The 21,080-nt window shown below is 40.6% G+C and overlaps 1 protein-coding gene across 1 annotated transcript in view; it reads left to right on the top strand.

Moving 5' to 3' along the window:
- The first annotated feature begins 8,752 nt into the window (after positions 1 to 8,752).
- The window catches only part of LOC125789954 (uncharacterized), a 179,079-nt gene continuing 166,751 nt past the window's right edge, over positions 8,753 to 21,080 (top strand). Inside the window, exons 1-3 of the mRNA XM_049473054.1 lie at positions 8,753 to 8,847; positions 10,171 to 10,230; positions 13,854 to 14,204. Of these exons, the coding sequence (XP_049329011.1) occupies positions 8,757 to 8,847; positions 10,171 to 10,230; positions 13,854 to 14,204 (502 nt within the window). The 5' untranslated portion in view covers positions 8,753 to 8,756. The remainder of the gene's footprint in view (positions 8,848 to 10,170; positions 10,231 to 13,853; positions 14,205 to 21,080) is intronic.

The following is a 21,080-nucleotide window of genomic DNA, read 5'->3' as shown; positions in this document are numbered from 1 at the left end:
TCAAAATGTATTCCTTGATCGGTGTGAAGCTCTAATGGGGCACCAAAACGAGCGATGAACTCATAAACCAGTTTCTTGGCAGTTGTTTCCGCTCCTTGGTCTGGGACTGCAAAAGCTTCCCCCCATCGGGTAAACTGGTCAATTATAATGAGTATGTACTTGTTCCCAGAGCTGGACACTAGAAATGGGCCCAAGATGTCCAGATGCAGACGATCCAAAGGTGCTCCAGCTTGGTATGTTTGCAGTTTGGCACGTTTAGCAGGGCCTGCTGCCTTGCGCTCATTACTGTGTTGGCATCTCTGTACAAACAAATAGACATCGCCCCCCATTCCATACCAGTGGAAACTCTGACGAAGCCGCTCCAGTGTCTTTCCCTCCCCTAAGTGCCCAGACTGTGGAGGATTGTGGCAAGCTTGCAAAATTTCTTTCTGTAGTAAGGCCAGAACCAGCAGCAGGACAGAGGGATTTGGTTCCCCTGGTTTTTCCCAACAATAGTATAGCACTCCCATTTGTGGCCAACACAACCAGTATTTCCGCACTGCCGGGCTTTCAAGTGATACATTCTCCTTAGTATGAGGGGGGCCGAGTTCTTTCCATTGGTGAAGAACAGACAGGACTGGGTCAGATATCTGCTCCTGTATCAACTATTCATTGGTAAGAGGACACAGCCAGTTTGGGAATGGAGCTTTTAGTGGAGTTTCTCTCTGACCCACTGCTTGGCTCTCACTAATTATCTCTTCTGCATTCTTTGTGCCAAGGTTAACGTTCCTTATTGCCAAAGGAACAACATTGTCAACATCCTCTTCAAACCTTTCCCTCAAATTCTGCAGCCTTTGACGGTGCTTACAGCCACCACAGGGTAAATCAGTCAACTCTTTCCCTGCTTGGTAGTAATTACAATCATTCCAGCTTGCACCATATCGCCTTGTCATTGCATCCGCATTAGAGTGCTGTTTGCCTGCCCTGTGCTCAATGTCAAAAACATACTGGCTTAGTTCCTCTAGGTAACGCGCCAGCTGTCCCTCAGGATGTTTAAATCAAAACAACCAGGTGAGGCTGTTGTGGTCTGTCCGCAACACAAATAGTTGGTCCAGAAGGTAGTGGCGGAACTGCTGAGTGTAGCAGACAATTGCCAGTAATTCCCCTCTAGTCACACAGTACCTCTTCTGTGTTGGTGTGAGCTGTGTACTAGCATATGTGATCACTCTCTCCTCCCCCCACTGGAGTTTTGATAGCACTGCTCCAATGCTGTGGTTAGAGGCATCCGTGTCAACAATGTATTGTCCTTCTGCTCTGGGGTATGCCAGGACAGGGGCTGACACAAGTTTCCCCTTAAGCTGATTGAATGCGTGCTGTTGTTCCGGCCCCCAGGAGAATATGGTACCTTTCTTCAAGAGACCAGTCAAAGGGCTACCAAGTTCTGCAAAGGCTGGCACAAATTAGCGATAATAATTGCATAACCCAAGGAAAGCCTGGAGTTCCTGGACAGAACAAGGAGGTTGCCAGTCTCGTACATCCTTTATAAGGCTAGGGTTAGGTCTGATACCTTCACCACTGACTATGTGGCCAAGGAAGAGAACCTGTTCCTTGAGAAGATGACATTTTGATGGCTTCAATTTTATCCCACAATCACTCAGCCGCTGAAAGACAACTTTGAGGTGATCTAAGCTTTCCTCAATTCCTCTTCCAAGAATAATGATGTCATCTAGATAGATTAGTAGTGTTTCCCATTGGAGTCCGCGTAACACTAGCTCCATGGCTCCACGTGCTTGGAGCGTTGCAGAGTCCAAACGGCATGCGTGTGTATTCATAAAGGCCATAGCAGGTAATGAATGCTGTTTTCTCTCTGTCTTTTTCATCAACAGTGATCTGCCATTACCCAGATTGGAGGTCAAGAGTTGAAAAGACACTTGGTCCTTCTAGGACATCAAGACACTTTATCTTAGGGAGCGGGAACGCATCCTTTGTTGTGACGCTGTTCAGTCGCCGGTAGTCGACACACCACCTCACACCGCCATCCTTCTTACAAACTACGACAACCGGGGAGGCCCGTTCTGAGGAAGAGGGTACAACAACGCCTGTCTCCAGCATAGCTTGAAGATGTTGCTCCTCTTCACTTTGAAACCCAAGGGGTGTTCTTCTCACAGGCTGTCGAACTGGTCTAGCCGTGCCAGTGTTGATTTTATGAGTAACAACCGACAGGAAACCTAAATCAGTGTCCCTTTTTGCAAAGAGGGTCTGATATTTCATCAGGAGCATAATAAGTCTCTGTTGTTGAAGCTCATTTAGAGTTCAGGCAGGTCTGTTGCAAATTGTATTCTTCTTACTTCTGGCTGTTGTGGGTCCATGCTGCAAACTTGTTCCTCTACTCCAACTGGATACATTTCCACCAGCAGACCAAGGCAAGCTCCTTTGGGTAGGGCAGCCTTATTCCTTGAGAGGTTGTACAGCCTTACTGGAACTCGCTTTTCCATGGTTGCTGCAATACTGCCTGAAGCAATGGCTTCGGAGATGCAGAGGGGTTCTAGAACTGCACAGATACCTGGTCTGGGATCATCAACATCTCCCATACTACACACTCACATTCAGGAGGCAGTGTTGTGTCTTTTTCTAGGAGCACTCGGGCTATATGGTAATCTGGTCCATCTCCTCCAACTATCTTGGCAGGTAACAATTCTTATAATAATAATAATAATAATAATAATAATAATAATAATAATAAGTTCAACTTATATAGCGCCTTTCCCAAACCCAAGGACACTTTACAAACACATACAAAAAAAAAAAAAAAAATTCTGGGAGTAACAAGTGGAAAAAAGGAATGTCTTTAACAGAGATTTAAAAGAAGTTAAAGTTGAGCAGTTGCGAAGAGGGGAAGGAAGAGAGTTCCAAAGTTTAGGGGCAGCAGCACTGAAAGATCTACCACCCATAGTAGAACGTTTGGTTGAGGGGACAGTAAGAAGACCGGAGTTAGCAGAGCGAAGACAGCGAGAAGGACAATACAGTGAAATGAGTTCAGACAGATATGGAGGAGACAGACCATGGAGAGCTTTGAAGGTGAGGAGAAGGATTTTATATTTAATCCTAAACTCAACAGGAAGCCAGTGCAGCTGCTGGAGAACTGGAGTAATATGTACTGTACGCTTGGTGGAAGTAAGAAACCTAGCTGCAGAATTCTGAATGTATTGGAGGCGATTTATCAGTTTAGCTGGCAGACCATATAACAATGAATTGCAGTAATCAATGCGTGAACAAATTAGAGCATTTACTAACATTTTAGCATCACCGTCACTAAGTATGGGACGTAGCCAAGCAATATTGCGTAAATGATAAAATGCAGCTTTCATGACCAGTTTAATATGAGAGTCGAAGGTGAGACTAGAATCCAGGAGACAGCCAAGGTTCTTAACAGAGCAGGCTGGCTTGATATCAACACCCTCAATATTCACTGAGAAATTTGAAGCACAGGAAAGTGATGTTTTTGTTCCAATCAGCAAAACTTCCGTTTTGTCTGCATTCAATTTAAGAAAGTTATGCTGCAACCAGCCATTTAACTCTGCAATGCATGCACTAAGTGTCTGAGCGGAGGCAGAAAGGGTAGAAGTGCTGATGTAAATTTGAATGTCATCAGCATAGAAGTGAAACTTTAGACCATGTTTGCAGATAATCTGACCAATCGGAGAAATATAAATGATAAAAAGCAAAGGTCCAAGGACCGATCACTGAGGGACACCACAATCAACCAGGGCCAATGAAGATTTATGTGATCCAATAGTAACATACTGATGTCTCTCAGAGAGGTATGAGATAAACCATTGGAGGACAAGGCCAGAAACACCAATAGATGAAAGTCTAGATATAAGTAAATTATGACTGTCCGTATCAAAGGCAGCTGTTAAATCCAACAGAACCAGGATGTTGAAAGTTCCGGCATCTAAGGATAGTAGTAGGTCATTCAAAACTTTAACCAAAGCAGACTCTGTACTGTGTAATGTGCGAAAACCAGACTGAAAAGGTTCATAAAGATCATTTGAAAATAGAAAATTATGCAGCTGAGTGGCTACAACTCTTTCCATAATTTTGGAGAGGAAGGGAAGATTAGAGACTGGACGGTAATTAGCTAAACATAATGGGTCTAGCCCAGGTTTCTTCAGTATAGGGGTAACACCAGCAGTTTTTAGTGACTGTGGAAACAGTGCCTAATGAAAAACACAAATTTATTAAGTGAGTTATAAATGGAGAAATATCAGAGACAGCAGTTTTTAGAATAGTTGTGGGAGCTGGGTCTAGGTGTGATGTACAGGAGGATGATTTAGATATGATCTCAGTAACAGTGGAAGAATCCACAGGGGTAAAGACAAAGAGACATTTGTCTGGTGGGAGCGAGACAGTCTCAGGAAAGGAAGAACAAGATGATCTCGGAAACTGTGAATAGATTGTACTGACTTTGTCCTGAAAATAAGCCAAAAATGATTGACACTGGGCTGAAGAGCTCAAGGTGGATAAAGAAGGAGGTAAGAGAAGTTTATTTATGATATGAAAAAGAGTTTTAGGCCTATGACTACCAGAGTTCATAAGTTTTGAGTAGAAAACTGAGCGGGCAGCATTTAATGCAACCTTATAACTGGAAACCTGTTCAGTAAAAAGGGATAAATGAACAGAGAGACCCGTTTTCCTATATAATCGCTCTAAACGTCTAATTTTAACCTTCATGGTTCTAAGCTCAGGGGTGAACCATGGCGAAGTACGAATGGCAGGGACACATCTAGTCCTGAGTGGGGCAAGTGAATTAATTATTTCAGACACAGTACTATTGTAGTGTAAGACTAAATCCTCTGGAGAGGACAGTATAGAAGGGTCTGACAGAGCAGAAGTCTGGAGAAGATTAGAAAATGTTTGAGGGGAAACAGAGGAAAGATTACGGAAGGAGAGAAGAGAGATCACATGAGTTTTAGGAGGAGGTACACCCAGACCACACTCAATGAGTTTATGGTCAGAGAAACCAACAGCAGAACCAGAAACTGAAACATTATTTAGACCATGAGTACAGAGCAAGTCAAGAGTATGACCATGAGCATGTGTAGGAAAATTAACGTGCTGTGACAAACCAAAACATTCAAAAACATTACAAAGTTCAGTGGAGAATGCACAGTTATAATCAACATGAATATTGAAGTGACCCAGCAAAATGATAACAGATGACAAAGATAAAGCCATAGTGAGTAGTTCACTCAAATCAGATAGGAATACATTAACAGAGGTTTTGGGAGGGCGATAAATCAACATCATTAGCTTGTTGCCATGTTTCAGTGAGAAGAAGCATGTCCAGGCTCTTATCAATAATTAAGTCATGTTGGATGAGTCGAGGCTGACCTCAGCGAGAGAACGTAAGTGAGCAGCATTACTGCCACAAGGCTGATTAGGCTTTTTATTAATCCGCCGTTGAGAGCAAATAACCGGAATGTATCCATCTGAAGCACAATGCGAGACGTGATAGCGCGGGGACCGGTGAATATACCTCGGACGACGCACAAACCCAGAACTCCGACATAAGTTAAATGTCAGGGGATCCAGACGCGAGTGGGTATTAAAGTTTTTCAGTTCATATGACGAGTATGTGATCATCTCAGGAAAAAAATACGTACAGGTAGACCAAAAAATATTAATCCGTATCCAAAAGCAGCCAGAAGGACGTAGATCAAAGCACAGCATTGTACCAATTATCCAGCAGGCTTACTGAGAACCACAGCCAAATCACTATCACTAAAAACCACCAACGCACGTTAGCCAGACCAACCACACTAACCCTGAGACTGAGTACAGGAAAGTGATAATAACTACCCAATACATCAGATTTAACTGACACAACTTAGCGAGGGGTAAAAACTCACTCACCGCGGCTGTAGTCGAGGAGGGGAGGTGAGGAGGGGAGAGGGCTCGAACGTGGTTAGCAGGTAGTGAAAAAAAAGCCGGGTACACAACCAGGGAAGATGGTTCAGTTCCAAATTGCACCAGAGAAATCCAGCGTAATAGTCCAGATTGCAGACAGACCAAAAAGTCCGAAAACAAGTCCATAATGTCAGGGGGAAGTAACAAGGGAGAGGAAAAAAAAAAAAAGAAAAAGAAAAGAAAGCCGGTGAGAAGAGGCAGCAACAAACGCGCTCTACGTACTCTCAACGTACTCTCAACAAGGAAAACTTTCCCACTGGCATGAATTGTTACATCAGCAGCTCTCAAGAGATCAAGAACAAGAAGGACCTGGTCACGGATAGGGGCCACATAGACTTCCCATGTCAAACACTTAGTTCCCAACTGGAAAGTGACCTTCAAACCTCCCATAGCAGTCATTTCTTTTCCTGATTCAGCATTCCTGAGGCATGTGTCCTCTGATGCTGTTTGCCCACTTGGCTGAAATTGCTGGTAAAGTCTCTCTGAGATGACAGTTGCTTCAGCACCCAAATCAAGCACAGCTTGTACTGGAATGTTGTTAACTGTTAGGGTGATCAGTAGACTTGGGCCCCTAGACATTGTGCGACCAACTTGTCGGGCTAGACTTCCTGGACTTGTCAGTTTATCTGTGGAGGTTGATTAACTAAACTCCTTAGCACCCTGACTGTGCTGGGCTGTTAGACTTGGGGGTCTCCTGCACTCCCGTTGAAAATGTCCTTCACCCCCACATCTACAACATATTGAACTGGGGCTTGGTGAGCGAGTTCTTGGCCGGTTACCCTGCAGCAGGTTTGGTTGACCTTTCCTCCTCTCTGGGCTGTCTGAGCGGCAGTCTAGCTGACTTGAAGCTGTAGGTTGATCAAGCTTTTTTTTTTTTCAATTTGCTCCAGTTTTTCCATCAAAACCTGAAATTGGCTTACAGTTACATAGTTTTGTTTGATCTTTTCAAATGAATCGGCCAAACATGCTGTTTTTTCAGTCAGGGCTGCAAACTGATCTGCTGTGACATAACTTGGGCTTTGAACTCTATGAGATGTCACAGGAAGTTCATAAGGCATGTTTTCCTCATCTGCCCAGGATATGCGTCGGGCCTGAGTCCTTGTATTAACATCTCTGCCCAAAGTAGCACGATAGTTATGCTCATGTGCTTCTGCAAGTCGTTGAGCTTCCAAGAGGGCGTGTGGATCTCGATTCATTACTTCATATGCCACTTTATGTTTTTTAAGCCCTTTCAGGAATGCATCAATCGCAAGTTGGTCTTTGGAAGTTGTAAATCCACACCAGGGTAAGCAAATGTGATCAGCCGTCTGACCTCCTCTGCAAACTCGGCCGAGGACTCCTTGAGTTGATGTAGCTCTCCCAATTTTCTCCTAGCTATGGTTGGAGGGTCTCTTTGACCGAAACGCTGAGTGAGCTGTTCCTTTAATATTGTGTAATCTTCTCTAATGTGTTCTGGTAGGGAGCAGACATACTTGATGGCAGCACCTCTCAGACACTCAAGCAGTTTGTCAACTCATTGGGTGCTGCTCCAACTATATTTCCTGGTCATTCAAATGGCAAGAGAAATGAGTCCCAATCTTCTGTGCCATCATAAGGGGCTAGTTTCACCTTATGCCCTTCTAAAGAAGCATGCTGGGGTGGTTGAGAAGGGCTGCGAGATCTATAATCGCCAGGGTAAGCTGATGCTGAACGGTTATCTCTAGGCCTTACATCAGGGTCGGAAGTGTGACTTGTTCTGCTTGGGCCTGCATTCCGTTCTGTCTGCTGTATCACCTCTAATTCTGCAGCAAAAAGGACCACTAGTCATGTTGCTGGGTCCCTGTGGGATCTCCCATGAAGATGGTTGGGTAGGATTTAAGTGAGTACGCCTCTCAGATGCTCTTTCAGTGTTTAAGCCTCGTGGGGGAGCAGGGTTATTCTCACGTATTTGATGAAGTATTGGAGTAAGCATCATTTGCAGTTGCTGATTACTTTTATCTTGATTGTCTAGCACTGCTTTCAGCCATGTAGGTGGATTGTCAGGATCAGACACTGTAGCGCTCGCTTCCATAACTTTTTCATCAGTCATTTTTCTTTTTTGTCTTTTATTTTATTTATTTATTTTCACGCTTTCTTCCTCAGATATGCTGCTGCAGAACCCTGTTTAATTTCCTTCTTCTTCTATTTTTTTATTCACATTCTCTTCCTCAGATATGCTGTTGCAGAACCCTGTTTAATTTCCTTCTTCTTCTTTTTTTATTCACATTCTCTTCCTCAGATATGCTGCTGTAGAACCCTGTTTAATTTTCTTCTCTTTTTTTAACTCACATTCTCTTCCTCAGATATGCTGCTGTAGAAGCCTGTTAAATTTTCTTCTTTTTTTTAACTCACATTCTCTTCCTTAGATATGCTGCCGCAGAACCCTGTTTGATTGAGTCTCAACGTTCTCATATGTGACGTCACTCGCTTGATCGCTGCCCCGCGAGAGCACAGAGAGAGCAGCGATAGCACTCTGCTGTTGTTGGTGCTCTTTCTCGGGCACAGAACGGGATCGTAGTCTTCGTCCATGCGGTGAGCAGTGAGCAACCTAACTTCTGATTATGTAACAGTTTTTTACAATCCCCCTAGCTCTACCAATCACTTGCTTGTAAACTGAACACATTATTAACATGGGGGGGGGGGACAAAAGGGGGAGCTAAACCCCGCTGCATTTGTAATGTGTCACAGCGTCCTGAATCATTACTACATCTCTGCTGTTTGTAACAAATCAAACCGTGTGTAAATCGTGTGTAAATAGGTTTATTAAACTCCTTCCTCAGTGAAAATTAATGCACTGGGGGTGCATGGTTGCCGACCCCAAAATGGCGGCCACACTGAAACGTCAGCTCCAATCAAGAGGACCTGGCTGCAGACGGCTGGGTGAGCATTTTTAGTTCTAAATATTTGGGTGTTTGTAACAGCCATTTCAGTTTGATATATCTAATAACTGATGGACAGTAATATTACAGGATTGAAACGAGGTTTATTGTACTAACAGAAAATGTGCAATATGCATTAAACCTAAATTTGACCGGTGCAAAAGTATGGTCACCCTTATCATTTTATTGATTTGAAAACTCCTAACTACTTTTTACTAACTTACTGAACTTCATAGTCAGGTGTATCCAATCATGAGAAAAGGTATTTAAGGTGGCAAGTTGTTCTCCTATTTGAATCTCTTCTGAAGAGTGGCATCATGGGTTCCTCAAAACAACTCTCAAATGATCTAAAAACAAAGCTTGTTCAACATAGTTGTTCAGGGGAAGGATACAAAAAGTTGTCTCAGAGATTTAACCTGTCAGTTTCCACTGTGAGGAACATAGTAAGGAAATGGAAGACCCAGAAGTGGCAGGCCAAGAAAAATATCAGAAAGGCAGAGAAGAAGAATGGTGAGAACAGTCAAGGACAATCCACAGACCACCTCCAAAGAGCTGCAGCATCATCTTGCTGCAGATGGTGTCACTGTGCATCGGTCAACAATACAGCCCACTTTGCACAAGGAGAAGCTGTATGGGAGAGTGATGCGAAAGAAGCCATTTCTGCAAGCACGCCACAAACAGAGTAGCCTGAGGTATGCAAAAGCACATTTGGACAAGCCAGCTTCATTCTGGAAGAAGGTTCTGTTGACTGATGAAACAAAGATTGAGTTCTTTGGTCATACAAAAAGGCATTATGCATGGCGTCAAAAAAACACAGCATTCCAAGAAAAACACTTGCTACCCACTGTAAAATTTGGTGGAGGTTCCATCATGCTTTGGGGCTGTGTGGCCAATGCCGGCACCGGGAATCTTGTTAAAGTTGAGGGTCACATGGATTCCACTCAGTATCAGCAGATTCTTGAGAATAATGTTCAAGAATCAGTGAGGAAATTGAAGTTACGCCGGGGATGGATATTTCAGAAAGACAATGATCCAAAACACCGCTCCAAATCTACTCAGGCATTCATGCAGAGGAACAATTACAATGTTCTGGAATGGCCATCCCAGTCCCCAGACCTGAATGTAATTGAACATCTGTGGGATGATTTGAAGCGGGCTGTCCATGCTCGGCGACCATCAAACTCAACTGAACTGGAATTGTTTTATAAAGAGGAATGGTCACAAATACCTTCATCCACAAACATTAAGGGACTGGCCTCACTGTTCTAATACTTTTGGAAGGGACTGTATTTATAAAACTGAATCTGTTTAACCTCTCTTGCAGAGATGAAGATTCTCTGGGTGATTCTAGTGGCTTTCTCTGGACTAATGGAGACCATGTCAGGTATGTGTATTCCTGGTACAGGTGTGTGTGTGTGTGTGTGTGTGCTGTGTGTGTACTCAACAGTTACCTTAACCAAGGTTGTTTTCACACCTGAAAGTCCGAACCAGAGTCTAGTGTTTGTTACTTTGTATATAGTAACTGGTTTGGTTAGGTTTGGTTTCACTCTACAGTTTACTGAATGGAATACAGAACTGTCCCAAGTCCTCTCCTTATCACCTATGTGGACAGCCTATTTTCCTAATCTCCCTATACTTTACATTAATTGGTTTGTTGAATATTGTTGTTTTCCCAGTTGTTGTGCTGAATTCCACCTCACTGACAGAAGTCAACTCCCCCTCCATTAGCATGTGTGATATGCAGCAAAATGAACTTATGAAAACTAAACAGATATAATGTTTAAAATGTTTGTCGTGGTAAGGCACATCTTACATAGACACACGCAAATACAAATAAGAAACATTATTATAAAAAAAGAGCGTTACAAGAGTAGTCAGGATATGCAGGGTCAGTTCTGGTAGCCAACAGGAAATAACATACCAGTGAGTAACAGTCCAAGGTTCAAATAGAGGCAATCAACAAAGAAGAACAGGCCAAAAATCAAGGTACACCGAAAAATGGTCAATAATGAGAGCAATCAAAAACAGAGAAGTAACGCTTTGTAAGGCAGAGCGAACCGAACAATTATCTGTGATGAGTGTGAGTGTTGAATGGTCTTAAATACCAAGTTCTCTGGTGTGTTCAATATTCGGGTGAATAGCTGCCTGGAGGTGTGCAGAGTTATAGGTGAGAGTTATAGGTGAGAGTTATAGGTGTGAGTTATAGCTGAGAGTTATAGGTGAGAGTTATAGGTGAGAGTTATAGGTGTGAGTTACAGGTGTGAGTTACAGGTGTGAGTTACAGGTGAGAGTTACAGGTGAGAGTTATAGGTGAGAGTTATAGGTGTGAGTTATAGGTGTGAGTTATAGGTGTGAGTTATAGGTGTGAGTTATAGGTGAGAGTTATAGGTGTGAGTTATAGGTGTGAGTTATAGGTCAGAGTTATAGATGTGAGTTACAGGTGAGAGTTATAGATGTGAGTTACAGGTGAGAGTTACAGGTGAGAGTTACAGGTGTGAGTTATAGGTCTGAGTTACAGGTGTGAGTTATAGGTGAGAGTTATAGGTGAGAGTTATATGTGTGAGTTACAGGTGAGAGTTACAGGTGAGAGTTACAGGTGTGAGTTATAGGTCTGAGTTACAGGTGTGAGTTATAGGTGAGAGTTATAGGTGTGAGTTATAGGTGTGAGTTACAGGTGAGAGTTATACGTGAGAGTTATAGGTGAGAGTTACAGGTGAGAGTCATAGGTGTGAGTTACAGGTGAGAGTTATAGGTGAGAGTTATAGGTGAGAGTTATAGGTGAGAGTTATAGGTGAGAGTTATAGGTGAGTTATAGGTGAGAGTTATAGGTGAGAGTTATATGTGTGAGTTACAGGTGAGAGTTACAGGTGTGAGTTATAGGTCTGAGTTACAGGTGTGAGTTATAGATGAGAGTTATAGGTGAGAGTTATAGGTGAGAGTTATAGGTGTGAGTTATAGGTGTGAGTTACAGGTGAGAGTTATAGGTGAGAGTTATAGGTGAGAGTTATACGTGAGAGTTATAGGTGAGAGTTATAGGTGAGAGTTATAGGTGTGAGTTATAGGTGAGAGTTATAGAGTGAGAGTTACAGGTGAGAGTTATAGGTGAGAGTTATACGTGAGAGATATAGGTGAGAGTTATAGGTGAGAGTTATAGGTGTGAGTTACAGGTGAGAGTTATACGTGAGAGTTATAGGTGAGAGTTATAGGTGAGAGTTATAGGTGAGAGTTATAGGTGAGAGTTATAGGTGGGAGTTATAGGCGGGAGTTACAGGTGTGAGTTACAGGTGAGAGTTACAGGTGAGAGTTACAGGTGAGAGTTATAGGTGAGAGTTATACGTGAGAGTTATACGTGAGAGTTATAGGTGAGAGTTATAGGTGAGAGTTACAGGTGTGAGTTACAGGTGAGAGTTATAGGTGAGAGTTATAGGTGAGAGTTATAGGTGTGAGTTATAGGTGTGAGTTATAGGTGAGAGTTACAGGTGAGAGTTACAGGTGAGAGTTATAGGTGAGAGTTATAGGTGAGAGTTATAGGTGTGAGTTATAGGTGTGAGTTATAGGTGTGAGTTATAGGTGAGAGTTATAGGTGAGAGTTATAGGTGAGAGTTATAGGTGAGAGTTATAGGTGAGTTACAGGTGAGAGTTATAGGTGAGAGTTATAGGTGAGAGTTATAGGTGAGAGTTACAGGTGAGAGTTACAGGTGAGAGTTACAGGTGAGAGTTACAGGTGAGAGTTATAGGTGAGAGTTATAGGTGAGAGTTATAGGTGTGAGTTATAGGTGTGAGTTATAGGTGAGAGTTATAGGTGTGAGTTATAGGTGAGAGTTATAGGTGAGAGTTATAGGTGAGAGTTATAGGTGAGAGTTATAGGTGAGAGTTACAGGTGAGAGTTACAGGTGTGAGTTACAGGTGTGAGTTATAGGTCTGAGTTACAGGTGTGAGTTATAGGTGTGAGTTACAGTTGTGAGTTATAGGTCTGAGTTACAGGTGTGAGTTATAGGTCTGAGTTACAGGTGTGAGTTATAGATGAGAGTTATAGGTGTGAAAATGCCATAAAACACATCAGAAGCTGGTATTGAACTCCAGTAATGAATTTTGAATGTAAGTACACAGTATGAGACACTTTGGGAAGAAGGATTTCTAGGTGATAGTTTTAAAAAATATGAAGGCGTTTTGCTATGTCAGATTTGTCTGGAAGGCCTCAGACTCCAGAATTTAATTCTCAATCCAGCCACATTTTCTCCTGTTCAGGGCAAATAATTCCCACGTGCATGTTACCCCACATAGCTGTAGCAGATCTTTCAGTTAGTGCGGTACAATAGGGCAACAGTTTATGTCACAACATATTTCTTAATTTCAGTCGATCCAGTAAACAATCCCATCCAAAAGTATTGGGACTGTAAGACCAATTATTTTGTTTTACTATAGACTGTCATTTAGGTTTGACATTTAAAAATAATGACACAAAAGGTCAACATTTCAGCTTTCATTTCCAGGTATTTGCATCTGGATCTGATACACAATTCAAGAGAGAGCACCCATTCATGCAGACTAAAAAAGTAAAAAAAACAGTGGCTAACAGCTTTTCCGAGCTAAATGAAACACTGAACATCTTCAGTTGAAGATCAGAACTGTTTGCTATATGGTTACTCGTGTGTTGGTTAAACCTTGCTGTGTTACCTGTCAACTCCTAAATTCATCTTTAAATTTTTACATCTGGGAACATCTGACTTGTCCTGAAACCCTGACAGTAAACATTATGCTATTGGATGCTGAGCTGTAGTCGAATATCTTTCTTACATCGTTTATATATATATATATATATATATATATATATATATATATATATATATATATATATATATATATATATATTAAATGCAGAGTAAATCAAAATGTTCATAGATTGTTTCCCAAAATACAAACTGCAGATAATACAACAGGTGGTTAGAGGATTGTTACTACAGAATATTGTATAATTTGTGCTGTCCTGTTTGTTCTGTATTGCAGATCGTTTTAATGTAGTGGGTCCAGCTGCTCCTCTTGTTGTTGAAACTGGTGAAGATCTGATTCTGCCCTGTTCTCTTCAGCCCAACATCAGTGCTGAGGGAATGATGGTGGAGTGGCTTAGAACAGATCTGACTGATAGACTGGTCCATCTGTACAAAGATTATAAAGACACAAATGATGATCAGATTAAGACATACAGAGGGAGAACAACTCTGTTTAAAGAAGAACTGAAGAAAGGAAACACCTCCCTGAAACTGTCAGCACTCCAACCTTCTGATGAGGGAACTTACAAGTGTTTAATTACATCTGAATCCTGGTATGAGGACTTTACTCTTCGTGTTGCAATTAATGGTAAGAGCAGTAACAGATTTTATACAGTTGAAAAAGAAAAGTGTCCAATGAATTTCATTACATCTCAAAAGACTACATAAAAGACTACATAAGATTTGTCTCTATTAATACATAATACTAATAATTCAGGGTGAAAAAAATGAAAGGTTTTGTAAAAATTGGACTGATCTTCAAAAGATCAGGAATTGATGTTATTTACTTACAATATCTGACTTTTTTGGAAGTGAAGGCAGCAGCCATTTTGTGATAGTTCAATTCAATTACACCTGCCCAAAAAATCAGTATAAAACGTGTAATTTTATTGAGTATCCTAGTTTTCTTTTAATGTTTTTGTTTAATGTCTTTAAATGACCCTTTGATTTGGCATTGTTGGCTTTGATTATAGATATGCCCTCACTTTATCTGCCTCCTTGTTATTTGACCCCTGCCTTCACTTCTGCAGCAGACGGCCACTGCTCTATCATAACATACATTGATCTGCCGTAACATTAGCACCAACTGTCTAGTTGTGTGTCTATCCAATACTAGCCAGCCCCCCTTGGATTGCAACTTCAAGACCTGACTGTTCAATTTATGCATAGTTATGCAAATTACATGAAATAAGAAACAAAAATTAATTAGAATTTCATTGAAAGAAATTTGCATTTGACTCCCTAGTAAAACATAATTTAATACTTGGTGGCAAAGCCCTTGTTGACAAGCACAACAGCCAGATGTGTCTTGTAGTTTTTATAAGGTTTGAACACACTTCAGGAGTAATTTTGGCCCACTTCTCTTTGCAGATCATCTCCAAATCCTTAAGGTTTTAAGACTTGCATTTGGAAACGTGAAGCTTTATATAGTCTCTCTCCACAGATTTCCAGTGGGACTGAAGTCAGGAGACTGGCTAGGCCATTCCATGACCTTGATATGCTTCTTGTGGAGCCACTCTTTGTTTCCTTAGCTGTATGTTTTGGGTCGTTGTTGTGCTTTAAGACCCATCCGCAACCCATTTTCAGTGCCCTGGCAGAGGCAAGGTGATTGTCACACAGGATTTTTCATCTTCCCATTAGTGCAGGTGATGTTGACCTGTGCCCTTAGAAGAAAAACACCCAAAAACAATATTTTCACCACCATGCTTCATAGTGGAATGGTGTTCTAAGGGTCATATTCTGTATTTTTCTTCCTCCAAACACGTCGAGTTGAGTTGAGGCCAAAGAGCTTAATTTTGGTCTCATCTGACCACAGCACCTTCGTGCACTACAGGATTTTAAACCATTATGTCTTAGTGTATTACAAATGTTTTTTTTTGTAGACTGTGGTCCCAGCTTCCTTGAGATCATTAGCCAGTTCCTCCCATGTAGCTCTTGGCTGATTTTTAGCCTTTCTCAAGATCAGTGAGACTCTACGAGGTGATACCTTGCATGGAGCTCCAGGCCAAGGTTAATTGACAGTAATGTTGTATTGGGCTGCAACGTTTAGTCTGTGTAATCGACAACATCAACTATTAAAAATTATCGATGCGGAATTTCATTGTTGACGTGTCATTAATGTTCGATGGAGAGAGAGTGAGCACACGAGAAAAAAATGGCGCGAGAAGAAGACACACACACACACACAGAGAGTATGACCGTCCTGATTTGCCACTCCTTATGCATAGTTGGCCAATGAGGCTTCAGTGTGGGTGGGGCTTGCAGCGCACAAGAGAGGGAGAGAGCGCGAGCGATAGAGACGCATACAGTGTAATAAGAGGGCTGTGTTCATTAAACACAAACTAACACATTTAACTCCACTAAACTCTACAGTCAGTCTTGACTAGTTCTGAACAGTTTAAACACTGACATTACCCGTGCTGAGTTAAATTACTGCAGAGAGCTGCTGAGGTGAGTTTAAACAGGTTTCACTCCTTCATTAACATCACTAAAATTCCTTAAATTAATGTGGATAAGAGAGATGCTGTATTCTGTCCACTCCATTAAAATTAAGTTAATTATGTCCCTGACATCTTTAGACAGCTCTTTAGTCTTGCCCATGGTGGAGATGTTGGAGTGTCAGAATCAGTGGGGGATCAAATACTTTTCCTCCACTTTATTATACATTCTTGCTAAATGTGCATTCTAAGTCAATAAGTATTTAAGTTAATATGTTTGTTTAAGCAATACACTGATCTTTGAGGGCTTAGCAGCTACTTGGTTAACTGAATGCAGTGAAAAGAATTAACATTCCTTTGGGTTTTATTTTATTTTTCATTCTTATTTCAGTACGTTTGAAACTAGTTGGTGCAGCTGCTCCTCTTGTTGCTGAAGCTGGAGAAGATCTGGTTCTGCCCTGTTCTCTCCAGCCCAGCATCAGTGCTGAGGGTATGATGGTGGAGTGGTCCAGACTGCATGAGACAGACACGCTAGTTCACCTGTATGAAGATTATAAAGACAGAAATGGAGATCAGATGGAGTCTTACAGAGGGAGAACAGCTCTGTTTAAAGAAGAACTGAAGAAAGGAAACGCCTCACTGATACTCTCAGCTCTCCAACCTTCTGATGATGGAGCTTACAAATGTTTGATTAGATCATTTGGCTGGTATGATGATGTGACTCTGTATGTTGAAGTTAAAGGTGAGAAACTTTACAATTTCAGTTCATCATGATTTTACATCTTTGTTGTATGTATAAACTATGCAGTGATGAGTACTTCATCTCAACTCTTTATTCAGTGTTATAAGCTTCCTGTATATTTTAGGGTTGTGCCGATGGACGATGATATGTCATTATAATATAAAATATAAATATAAACTATTTTCAAATAATTTCTTTATTTCTGAAATTTGATTACTGAGCATTTTCGTTTATTTGGAGTCAGCTTAGATTCCCAGTTTTTGTTTAGAGGTGGCGATAATTAGGGGGAGCTGTTGTTGGCCTGGCGTCTTTGTGGCATTTGGCCCCGCCAAAGATTGGTATCGCGATCAGCCCAAGAACACGGATCATCCATCTTTAATACTGACAGTCAGATTTATATGTTAAGATGATCCTTTATTTATCTCACCAAAAGAAATCCAAAGCAAAGGAACATTTTACTAAAATTCAATTTTTTGACAGTTTTTGACAGATTGATAAATGCCTGTGTATTGTTGCTTCTGAGAGACTCTACTTTAAAATACTCTTTTTTATATTTAATTATATAAGTTCTAAATTATATTTTTCATCAAATTGTAAAATGTCTATTTCATCACCATGTGTTCTATCTTCCACTGTGAATAAAATGTGGTTTACTTCAATATGCAAACCATGGGTAAGGCTTAAGGCCAGATTACACCAAAATAAATAAAAGTCTGATTAGTTCTAGAACAAGATTTTTTTCACAGATAAAACAAAGATTAACCTGAATATGAAGAAGGAAATAAAGAGTTCATGACCCTGAGCATACCACATCATCTAATACTATTGAGTGGACAGTGGTGTGTGAGAGGTATGCATTTCTGCTAGTGGAACTGGGTTACTGGTTTTTCCTTATGATGAGACTGCAGATACAAATAGCAGGAAACATTCTGCAATATGTAAACATAAAATCTGCACAAATTCAGTCAAAATCATACAATGGTAATTTAGAGTATATAGATGAAACATTTCTGAAACATACAATTAAAGTACCACAAGCTTTTTAAGGCAAAACTGAAGCAGAAAACAGCTCAAACAAGCATTAACTGAAGGGGGCTAAAATAAAGGCTGAGCAAAGCATCTCAAAGAAGGAAACAGCATTTTGTGACACTTATTGATTCCAATCATCTGACAGCCATTAACTCTACTGATTCTCTTCTAATTTATAGTATGTATTCAATAATGAATTTACAATAAAGTGAACAATGTAAACAATTACTAAATTACTAATGCAGTTCTGTTGTCAAACAATCTGGACTTGTACACTTCATTCACATCATGAACTGTTTTATTTTAGATCCACTGAGAGCCTGAAGACAAAACTTCAGAATTGCATCACTGTTCAAATTCTTAAAGATCTTTTTGTACATAAATAGTAATTTGTATCTGGTTTGTTTTTCAGGAAAAGGATTTCATGGTTGGAAGATTGCCAGTATCTGCATTTTTGTTTTTGCTGTTATTTTAACTGCCTTTATAGCATACATCTTAAAAGGTAATTTTATTTCCATCATTTTCACTAAAAATGTTTAATTACTTTAAGGATTATATTCATGTTTGGGTTGTGTAACGCAGCTATTTTTTCAGCATGACCACATGAGAAGAAACTACGCTTTGTGGGGACCAACGTGCGGAGCTTTCGCGTTGGGCTGTGTCTGTTTTGACAATTTATTTATGCATTAAGCACAAACCAGCCTTAAAGGCTGGAAATGCTACGCTAAAGTTCAGACGGTGAACAAGTTTTTACACAGCAGAGTGTTATTTCAGGATCATCTCTAAACTACAGAATAAAATAATTTAAATTACTGCTTTAATTTTTATTTAATTTTAAACTGAACTGGAGTGAATGCTGGAGGGAATCTGGCTTAGTTTCACTCTGGTTCTGTTGATTTCCTCATTAACATATAAGAAATTAGCTGTTTTGCAGCTGGAGTTTTAATTTAACATGCTTTAAGATGCTAAAAAAATCTCCAAGGGGTGCATAGCCATGGACCTCCCTTGACAGTATGATCATCATGACTATACACAAACTGTTTATATTTCTGGGCCCAGTTATGCGTCACATACATAGCACTACCACCCCTGCCAAACTCCCAGGTATAGAAAAAAGTTCAGAATCAGTTCTGAGTCTACATTTTTGTGTGTCTGTGTCAGCAGTGGTTTCCTCCTCGGTCTCCTGCCATAGTGTTTCATTTTTTAAAATGTTGACAGACACTGATACACCCTGAGCCTGCAGGACAGCTTAAATTTATATATTTTTTTAAATACAATAACACAGTACGAAGTTCATATGAAATACTTTAAAATAGTTAAAAATAAAACAAATCAAGGTTATCAGCCAAGAGTCTACTTAAATATGATTAAACGCCAGAGAGAAAAAGTGTGTTTTAAAGAGGATTTAAAAACCTTAAAAGAACCTGCAGATCGAATGTACCAGGGCAGGTTATTCCAGAGGCTAGGGGCTGCCGCCACAAAGGCTCGGTCACCTTTGGTTTTGAGTTTTGTTTTAGGAGGGACCAGTAAGAGCTGATTGGAGGATCTCAGTGATCTGGCGGCAGAGTAAACATGAAGTAAATCGGTTAGATATTGAGGGGCTAAGCCATTAAGAGCTTTGAAAACAAACAATACAATTTCAAAATCTATTCTAAAAGCAACTGGAAGCCAATGTAGCGAAGCTAAGACTGGGGAAAATGTGATCACGCTTACGTTTACCAGTGAGGAGATGAACCGTTGCATTTTGTACGAGCTGCAGGCGGTGCAACAGTGACTGATCAAGGCCAAAGTAGAGAGAACTACAATAATCCAACATTTGAATTGATAAAAGCATGGATTATCGTTTCCAAATCTTTATATGGTAGATATCCTTTTACTTTAGATAAAACCCTCAAATGATAAAAACTGTTTTTCATGACCGAGCTAACCTGGCAACCAAATTTCAGCCTGTCGTCAAAAATTACCCCGAGATTTTTTACAGAATACTGAACCTATCAGCAGCAGCTTCCCTTAAAGGAAAACAACCCCACCCTTTTGTATTGGATAAAAGCCCTTTTTACATGAATATTTGTGACTGAAGACCTGTCACTGAGTGACAGCAGTATCTTATCAATGTTCTGCTGTCTGTCTCTGATTCCAGATAAATACTCTGAAAAGCAGCTCTCTCCTACACAGTGCTCAGTTATAACCTACATGCGTCTCCACGCCGAGAATCCCCGCAAAGAGCTGAACCTGAGGAAATTCAGAACAACAGACAAAGGATACAGGAGACTCATTCCAGCTATCACAAACTGCAGGAAGGCTCAGTGAGTGTTTATTATACAGATTATCAATTATCATGCTAAAAGGGTTACTACTGTATTGTGGTGACCATCACTACAGATTGTGAGTAGAGGAGTGCTGAGGGGCACAGTGTCTCCCTCCCATCATGCACCACTGACCCGCTTTCCAAACTAGAACCCCAGCTACAGTTGTAATTACAGTCCAGAATTAATAAAAGTGTTGACTACTTATTGTTGCAATATAGTTCATGATATGCCAAGTTTGGGTAATTGTGTAACTGATGTGTTGCTCCAGAAATGAAAACTATTGGCCACAAAATTCTCATAGATAGACTTGAGATTTGGGCTGCATGGAAGGAATCATTTTGTTGAAATTTTAAATAGTTAAATAGTTTCCCTCAGTCCACATAACTGCAGTCCCCTTGACATACTGTGTAAGTGCCTTGAGCACATTGCTGATTGGATGGGTCAGAACTTTCTGCAGTTGAGTAAAGATAAAAAAAAGAGTATTTTATTTGTGAATAGACATGAGAGGCACAAACTAACTGCATATCTGAATTTAATATCCCTGAAATTCACTGAGATTCTAAGTGTGACCAGATTCCAATCATTTTAATGTCAGAAAAGCAGTATAAAAGCAGCACCTAGTCAAGCAGACTGCTTCTACAATCATTAGTGAAAGAATGGGTCGCTCTCAGGAGCTCAGTGAACTCCTGCACATTTAAACCTCATGTAGCTTCAGATTAGATAAAGAGCAGTGCATAAAGAGATTCTTGGGTTTCCATGGTTTAAAATCTGCATTACAAGGCAGGTGAGCAGATACTTTTGGCAATATAGTGTATTTATATTTGATCTTTATGTGAATAATACTGAGAGGTAATATAACTAAATATATATTGAAGAAATGCACAGTTTGAAAACACCATTTGAATAATGTTATTACACCCAACATTTACAATGTTTAAAATGAGAAT

This window comes from Astyanax mexicanus, unplaced genomic scaffold (genome assembly GCF_023375975.1).
Source record: "Astyanax mexicanus isolate ESR-SI-001 unplaced genomic scaffold, AstMex3_surface scaffold_33, whole genome shotgun sequence".
Taxonomy (NCBI): domain Eukaryota; kingdom Metazoa; phylum Chordata; class Actinopteri; order Characiformes; family Acestrorhamphidae; genus Astyanax; species Astyanax mexicanus.
This window is presented reverse-complemented; position numbering and strand designations above follow the sequence as displayed.